Below are 8748 nucleotides of genomic sequence, written 5' to 3'. Positions count from 1 at the left end.
TGTGTGTGTGTGTGTGTGTGTGTGTGTGTGTGTGTGTGTGTATGAAGCTATTTTAAGTCATTCAAATAACAGCCATTACTGTCATTCTTTGTGTGTTTTTCTGGAGTCGTGGTAGAGAGGAAAAGCAGCATAGTACATGCTCCAAGAGCAAGGTAGACCCCTCATAAAAAAAGTAGTGAGACTTCCCTCTTCTGTATCTAAAACACTCAGGCCTACAGTTTCCAATTTAAAAAGCTCAACATGTCTATTCATCATGCCATTTACAAAGTGGCATTATCTGTAAAACTCTTGCAACTTTGCTCCATAAAATATGTCCTGTGATAACAGCAAATAATCCCTTTCTGGGTCAAGTTCATACTTTAAACACCAAGTCTGAGAAGCAGTTGTTTAGCTACACAATATTATATAATGTTAAGAATTCATCATATTTAAGTGTTTGCTGATCTTCAGAATTTAAAGCTAACCTATACACACACACACACACACACATTTTTTCACTATCTGTACACTGTATAAATATTGACTGGGTCACTGGGTGCAAAAGCAATAGCAACAAACTATTGCCCAGAATTAAAATCGTTCTTGCGATTGTCTGAAGCCCTGGACAATATGTTAAAATACACCAGGGATCATTTAATCCACTGGGAATATTTTTAATGTTGCTTTTGTCCTCTAACTCAGTAAATATTCATTTTAACCTTTTAAATGTTTTAACCATTTACTGATTATGCATTTTTCTTTGAGCTGGCTTGAGATGGAAGTTAAAGAGACATCACAGAGCAGACATATAATGACACCAGAGGTATTTTCTGTGTGTGGAATTATGACAAGTCATGCTAGTTTGGAGGGAAAAGCCACATACTAATTTGGGTCAAATGCATACATAGAAACTGATTACAATCATTCAAAAAGCCAAAAGGTTAATAACTCAATCTAGATACCGCATATGGCCACGATCCTGCAAAGACTTGCTTAACTTTGCCCATGTCAGAGACTATTTATCTGTGTAAAGTTAAGAACATGTGCAAGTGTTTGCAGGATTGAGGTCTACAGGACTGATCCTGCAGCAGTGAAATCAATGGGAGTTTTGCCACTAATTTCAGTGAGAGCAGGATCAAAACCTATGCGTCCCGGCATATGTAAAAACATAAGAATTACCAGACTGGAACAAAATGATGATCCATCTAGTATGGCATCCTGTTTCCAAGAGTGGCTTCAGAAGAAGGTTAAAATGTAGTTATACCCACATATACAGAACTCTATCTAGACAGTAATATTTTACATTGTATTTTTACATTTTAGAAACACTGGTATAGCTTGTCATGCCAACAAAGCCTCATTCAATTGAACTGAAATGGAGACGTGTATGTATGGGGGAGATTTTGCTGGCTTGTTTTTTTTACAGATATTGATTTATATATATTACATCCACCTCAGCTTTGGAAGATCCTATTTGCCCATTCACCCAATGCCAGATTTCCCCAGACCCCCAATCATAAAACTAAATTGTGGGTGAATAAATGTTGTGTCTGGGCTGGTGTATTTTTAAGGCCATCATGAATGGCTGGGGGATAGATGTACAGTACACACAGCACGCTGGGGACATCAGAAACATACATCATCGTAGTGGCAAATAAAGTTCCTTTGCAGGAAACAACAAGTTGTGATGGGCGTGCTGGAGGCTTTCCCTGCCTTCGTCACTGACAGACATGTCAGTTTGTATATATGCCAGTAAACACAGGAGACAGCAGGTTCCCACATGTCACACAGGTGCACTAGTAGCATCTGCTGCCCAGGCACCCTGCATTGGTGGCATCCCGTGCTCATGCCCCATTTATCCACACTGTCCACAGTAGTAGCACCAGAGCCTATGCCCCCTGGGCTGACAGCACCTGATGCTCACAAACCTGTGCCAATGGCCCTCAGTATCCATGCAGTCTACATCGATAACACCCGGTACTCATGCCCCACACCAGTGGCACTCAGTACTCCCATCCCATATTGGTGACACCCTGTATGTCCCATACTGGTGGCACCCAATGTCTTATATCAGACACACCCAGTACCCAATGCCCCATACCAGTGGTACCTAGTACCCAACATCCAACACCAGTGGCACCCAGTGCCTCATACCTGTGGCTCCAAGCACCAAACTCCCGACACCAGTGGCGCCTGATGCTCACACACTCTGCATCTGTGGCACCCCATGCCCACACACCCCACACCGACCAGACCGGACCTGTGTCTCTGCCTCTGCCCCACTGGCACCAGGTGCCCACACAGGGGCACACAACCTGCAGGCGGCGCTGTGAGCTGGAAGGAGACAGGGTCTGACTTACCGCAATGAGGGCCGAGTTCCTCTGCCCCCCGTCGGCCGCTGAGCCCGGCTGCTGCTGCTGCTGCTCCCCGTTGATCCCACTTCTGCCCCCAGCAGCCCCGTTGCTGAGCAGCTGCGGGTGATAGTCCGGCGGCGCGGCAGAGGGAGCCGGGCCGGCGCTGCTCGCCCCCTTGCTGTGCTTGCCGCTCTTCCTGGCCCCCTGGCCGTGCTGCACCAGGTTCAGCAGCTGCAGGGTGCTCTCCCGCTCGCGGTCCGAGCTCTCCGCCCGGCCCCGCTCGTAGCGTCCCTCGCAGCTCTGGTGGTGCTGGCGGCAGACGGCGATGCGGGCTCGCAGCCGCTCCACGATGGCGCTGTGCACCCGGGGGGCCACCGAGCCCCCTCCCAGGAGACCGGCCCCGAGATCCGGGGCTTGGGGGGGAGCCGTGTCCCCCATCCTGCCGGCCACGCTGCTGCTCGCTGCTCTGGCTGGGTAGCGCCTGCGATGCTGCCCCTGACAACGCTGAGCTCTGTTCTCACTGCCACATGGATGGGGACGGAGAGGGAGGGATGGGCTGGCTGGCTGGGGGGGAGAAGGGATCCCGAGCCCGGGCCAGGCAGTCCCCAAATCTCGATCAGCCTCCCCCACCCCCACCCCTTAGCAATCGGGCTTGACCTCTCCGGAGGAGTTTGCCGGAGCTGGGGTGGGGGCGGGATGGGATTGACCCGCGATCGCTAGGTATTTGCCAACATAGAATTAAAGATGATGGGCGGTTTGCGTCCCAAGACTGCAGATAACCATTTGAAGGAGGGAGATAAAAACAAATTAGCACAAGGGGGAGGGTGAAGGGCTCATGGATGCACACAGCAAAAATCCCGGGGGGGGGGGGGCGGGGGAGAGACCTTTCTAAAGCGGAATAATAATAAAACAAATCAAACCACCAACCCACTGCCTTAAAAAAAAAAAACAGTCCCTTAGACGGAGGGATTCTCCCTCCCAAATGAGTGAAACTTGGCGGCTTTATTTATTTAATTTTGGGGAGGAGGGAGAGATTCTTTAAGGGGAAATTTCTCCAGAGGAAGAAATTGCAGTGATGGGGCGCAGGAACTCAAAGACTTTCCCTTATTTTGGTTTGTTTTAATTTGGTCGAGAGGATTTTTTTTATAAGCCTTCAATAAACGTGCAGATAAAGGGGCGGGAGGAGGAGGAGGTTCAGATGAGTTAAGTCTTTGTGTTTTCTCGTCTCTCTCTCTCTTTGCTCTCCAGTCTTCGTGTTTTATTACTGTCTCCAACTGTCTGCTGCTAATATTGGAGCTCCTCTAAAAATAAAAGAGATGGATCCCCAGTTGGTAACAATGTCAGTAACTGGACGTTCAGACCATGCTTTGCTTTCTATTAATCCGGCCACTGTGTAAAATCCGTATTAAGTGTTTATACCCACCCCCGACCCCCCCAAGCAAACTAAGAACGCAGGCAAATATCACCTTTCGCCTATTTTCCCTTATACTCCACTTCTCACTCCCCCCGATATTTCAGTTCCAATTACAATATCAAGAAAAGCACGAGAAAACACACACACACACACAGAGCGATCGCTCTTCAGAGCAATTACAAACGATAGTGAAACTTACAAACTTCCAGCATTTCGCACCCAGAGTAGTCCACTGATTTTCCTTTGTGTTTTTGCATATTCCATCCCCCAAACCGTGGGGCTAGGTGTTTGCGGTGCAATTATCAGCGATGACTCTGTTGGATTCCCCCACTTGATAAGTGAAAAGTACCTTGTAATATCCCTTTCTCTTTCTTGTCTGTTGTTAGCTGCTTTGCCGATACGGGCTCACTGCACGGGGGTTACGGGGACACACAGGCTTTCATTGTGCTCGGATAAGGCAGAGCGGCGGCGGCGGAGAAAGAGTCTTGGGAAGCCCTAGTGGAAGGACGGTGTCACTGCAGGAAGAAGTAATAGCCACAGAGAAGAGGCAAAAGAGAAACACGAAGCCTCCAAGCGGCAAAGGAGATGAATGAAGAGAGAAGCAAATTATGAACTATGATCCCAGTGATTTATTTGCATGGATGGAAGCCAAGGAAATCCCCCTTTCCATCCCCAGGTTTATGTGCTACCTCTTCCCTGGCTCTGAAGGTTCAATAACTTCCCTTATTCCTAGGGAATGCATTTCCCTCCTTCTGTATATATATATATCTTTGTATTGCGTAATCATCCACTAATTATATTAGGGCACCCTGCTTACCCTCCTGCCCCAGCATCAAGCCCTTTGTGCAATTACTAGGAGTTTCACAGGTAAATCACAGCTATGAACTCTCTTAGCAGCTGCATTTCTCTGCAGTATAAGTGGAAAAACAAAAGTAGTCATTCTTGTGCAATGCTGCGTGTACATATCTGAGCAGACCAAGGGTCTTTGTGGTCAAGGCTGGGCGACGGGAGCTTTGGGTTCAGTTCCCAGCTCTGACACAGACTTCCTGTGTGTGCTTGGGCAACTCATGTAGGCCCAGGTCTTTACATGCCTAACTCTCATTCAAATAAATAGGAGTCAGGTACCTAAATATCTTTAATGATCTGGGCTCTAATCTCTGTGTTTCAATCCCCCTCTGTAAAATGAACACAATAATACTTCTGTTGTCTGCCTTCTCCATTTAGGCTATAGGATCTTTGGGGCAGGGACTGCTTCTCATGATTGTGATTGTACAGCGCCTAGCACAGTGGGGCCCCCCATTCTCATTTGGTATGACTGGAATAGTAATAATGTGGATGTGTCATAGTGACACACTAGAGATGTTTGATTAAAGGTGAAAATGCACTCTCATTTATGAGCCTTCATTTTCAGGTGCTTATCACTTTCCACACACACAAAAATCCTTTTTACTTAAATTTAGAAATAATGACGCAAAAAGATTCTAAAATCACCTAAAACATACATGCATATAACATACATATATACATATGCAAGTAAATCCAGCCATGCTTATTTCACTGTGATCCTGGACACGTGATATCAGCCAAGAAACTGCACATTCAAATAACCACTCATAGTGGGTTCTCAGTGGTTGTTGTGCCTGAGAGAACTGCTGGCCTGGTCCCACAGCACAGTCAACATGCAGGGCCAAACCTCACTGCCCTGTTCTTTTTGATCTAATAGAACCCAGTTCTTTGATTTTAAGGCATGCTGCAAGCCCTGTCTGGCATCCCAGGCATTTGAAGGAGCTGAGTTAAGAAGAGGGAAGTGTAGCTAAGGTGGAGAGGGGATTTCTGTTTAGCCCTGAATGGCTGAATGAATGTGGAAGAATTTATTAGTATTTATTTGATATATTTAAAAGAAAATAGCATTCATAAGCCTAAAGCGAACATTTTGAAAAACCTAAATTGCTTAAGAGTTGCACTGACTGCAATGGGACTGAAGAATATGCTGAAAGTTAACCATCTGTTAAAGTGCTTTACTGAATTGGGGCCTTGAATTTTGAGCCATTTCAGCAATTAGTTTTTCAGTGATGCTTCTTGTCTCTAATTAAAATGACTGCAGTTTGTAAACATTTTGGCTCCCATTTAGTTTTTCCCATCTAAATATACTGTTTGAACACATTCTGTAGCCTTTGTGGGATCATTTAACTTAACAAGTTCAAGGAGTGCTATGTTCAGCCTGTGTCCATTTTTTCTTATGGACAACTACAATGCCCTTATTATGGACCAGGTTCATGTGCTTACATTTTGCATACATTGCAAAACAGACCTCTTTTATATCTCAAAACTCATTTTTGAGATATAAAAAACTAATAAAAACCCAGCAGAGTCCTTAAGAGTTAGTCTTGTGTACATATTATTTCACAAATATCAAATTTTCAATTTTAGATCACATTCATGTATTGCCCAGAGTAACACTGAATATATATAAAACATCCAGGTTAATGGAAATGAACAACAAGGTGTGGTATCCTATCAGTTGTCTGCAATGCTATTTAAGAGAAGTAAAAAGAAAACATGATCATTCTAACATTTGCTACATCATATATTTTCTTAAGCTCTTTGGTTCTGACCTCTGGACTCAAATTATAAATGTACATTTCTCATTTTTAAAAAAAAAATCAACAAGATGTAATCAGTAATTCAAATTTATAGAACGTGTTTACTGTCTGCAAGATATTTACCATATTTACGTGTATTTATCTAACGCACCCACACTGTTTATCCACAATGACTAAAAGAAGGTTAGAGCTGAAGGCCTTTATTTATTCAAATAAAAATAAACTAGCTAAGTTAAATATGGGAATACATGTAATTGCCTTCTGATATGCTAGAAATTTACTTTCTCACACCAGATGCTTATTGTCCATTCTGGCCTTAAAAATCTAGGAATTTACCGACACTATATACACCAGTCTTTGAAACGAGGTGGTCACAAAGAGCACCTACGCAATCCCCCCTTTCACAAATTTCAGCACAAACACTAATGCCCTGTTCCCAAGAAGATATTCTGCTCCAAGAACTGACTCCAGTTAGAGAGACTGAGGCAGAGAGCACATGCTGTTCTCCTTGCAGCAACTCCTCCCAAAATATTTTGCATCACAAAACTAACACAGAACTTCTTTAAAGACTCAAAGGTGCTCATATTAAGAAAATACAGTAACTCCTCATTTAACGTCCTCCTGCTTAACATTGTTTCAAAGTTATGTCGCTGCTCAATTGGGGAACATGCTCATTTAAAGTTGTGCAATGCTCCCTTATAATGTCGCTTGACTGCCTGCTTTGTCCACTGCTTGTAAGATTTTGTGGAAAAGCAGCGACTTTACAAGGGAGCACTGCATGAGTTCCTCTTCTCCGCCTGCTCCCCCTCCCTCCCAGCACTTCCCCCATCGCCAAACAGCTGTTTGCCGATGCTTAGGACTTTCTGGGAGGGAAGAGAAAAAACGGGGAAGCACCGCATCTCCACTCCTAACACTCCCGCCCAGAAAGTCCTAAGCGCGAAGCGCTGGGAGGGAGGGAGAGGAACGGGGATGCAGAGTGGCGTGCTCCGGAGAGGAGGTGGAGTGAGGGTGGGAAGAGGTGGGCCTGGAATGGAATGGGGACGGGAAGAGACGGGCCTGGAGCATCCCCCGGCAAAGTTGGTGCCTGTTCTTCTCCAGGAAAGCTGCCACTGCTGCTGCGAAGGTGCTTCCTAGTGCCCTTGCCTGCGGTGGGCTGTGCCTGTGTGGGGTAAGCCAGGGGCACTTCCCAACTACAGTACAGTACTGTACAGTATATAATGCCTTTTGTCTGCCCCAAAAAACCTTTCTTTGGAACCTAATCCCCCGCATTTACATTAAATCTTATGGGAAAATTGGATTAGTTTAACATCGTTTCACTTAAAGTTGCATTTTTCAGGAATAGATCTACGTTAAGTGATGAGTTTACTGTAACTTGTAAGATGACTGTGTGTGACAGCCCCATCTGGTGACTCCTGCCATAACAATTAAGTACAGACACTACTTTATTTTCTTAAATAACAAGGAATTTAAATGTAAAAACAATATTAATGCAAAATTTGTCACAAATTTAAATGCAAACATTTTAAGAAATGAAAAAGTTAAGCTTCTCTTACTGTTAACTCTCCCACATTGCACACACTGCACAGTCAGATGGTTAATAGAATAGGATTTAAAATATATATTCTCAATATATGCAAATTAATATTACTTTACAGAGCATGTTTAAATGTTGTTGACTTCTATTCACTTATATCCCTTATCATTACATTAATGTAGTGTTTTGAATTTTGTAGTGTTCAGTTTAATTTAAGTAATATTAAATCAGAAAACTAGAATTTTATTTGATGGAATAATGTAGTGGAATCAAGATTTCATATTATTTTAAGAGGTACCATAAGTTCCTCTTCACTGTGCAAAAGGTAACACATGTAATAATGGGAGATGGGGCTAGTTGGGAAAGGCTGCTAAGCAGCATACATCTCACCCACTTCAGACAAATGTGTTTGGGGCTCTCTGGGAATTCTAGCTGGCCACAGAGGCAGAACTGGGAAGAAGCTGTTTATTCTATGTCCCCATGTAACCCTTTCGAGCAAATGCATGTAGCGTTCTGAGATACCTCTTTGGCCACAATTCCCACCAGCTTCTTCCTTTCCAGATACCACAATGTTACCGGAAAAACCCATTCACAGCCTTAATTGCATTGTCTTACCTTTGACAAGAATATCCTGGTCTAAATCCTAGGAATTAAGGCCAGGCTTTTTGGAAATTGGGGAAAGCCCTCTCACCCCCCCATAACTGCTTAAACAGTGTTCTGTTGCGAAGTACGTATCACTGCTCTGTGCACATGTAACAAGTAATGGCTAACGTCACTGCAGCTACTGATCTGCCCTCACCCTAATGCCTTGCTCTGCTCCTTGTTTTTGCTCATATGGGGGAAGACTGAAAGGGCCAAATTCAG

At 44.3% G+C, this 8748-nt stretch overlaps 1 protein-coding gene across 2 annotated transcripts in view; it reads right to left on the bottom strand.

Moving 5' to 3' along the window:
- The window catches only part of MAML2 (mastermind like transcriptional coactivator 2), a 279760-nt gene extending 275385 nt beyond the window's left edge, over positions 1–4375 (bottom strand). The window contains exons 1-2 of one of the 2 annotated variants that reach the window (XM_065581557.1): positions 3947–4375; positions 2340–3634 (exon numbers count right to left, since the gene is read on the bottom strand). In XM_065581557.1, coding sequence (XP_065437629.1) covers positions 2340–2771 — 432 coding nt within the window. In that variant the 5' untranslated portion in view covers positions 2772–3634; positions 3947–4375. The remainder of the gene's footprint in view (positions 1–2339; positions 3635–3946) is intronic. The other variant, XM_065581558.1, reaches the window with a different exon arrangement.
- Between the last annotated feature and the right edge of the window lie 4373 nt (positions 4376–8748).

The sequence above is a fragment of the Chrysemys picta genome, chromosome 1, assembly GCF_011386835.1.
Source record: "Chrysemys picta bellii isolate R12L10 chromosome 1, ASM1138683v2, whole genome shotgun sequence".
Classification (NCBI taxonomy): domain Eukaryota; kingdom Metazoa; phylum Chordata; order Testudines; family Emydidae; genus Chrysemys; species Chrysemys picta.
Note: the sequence above shows the minus strand (reverse complement) of the source record. Positions and strands in the feature narration are given on the sequence as shown.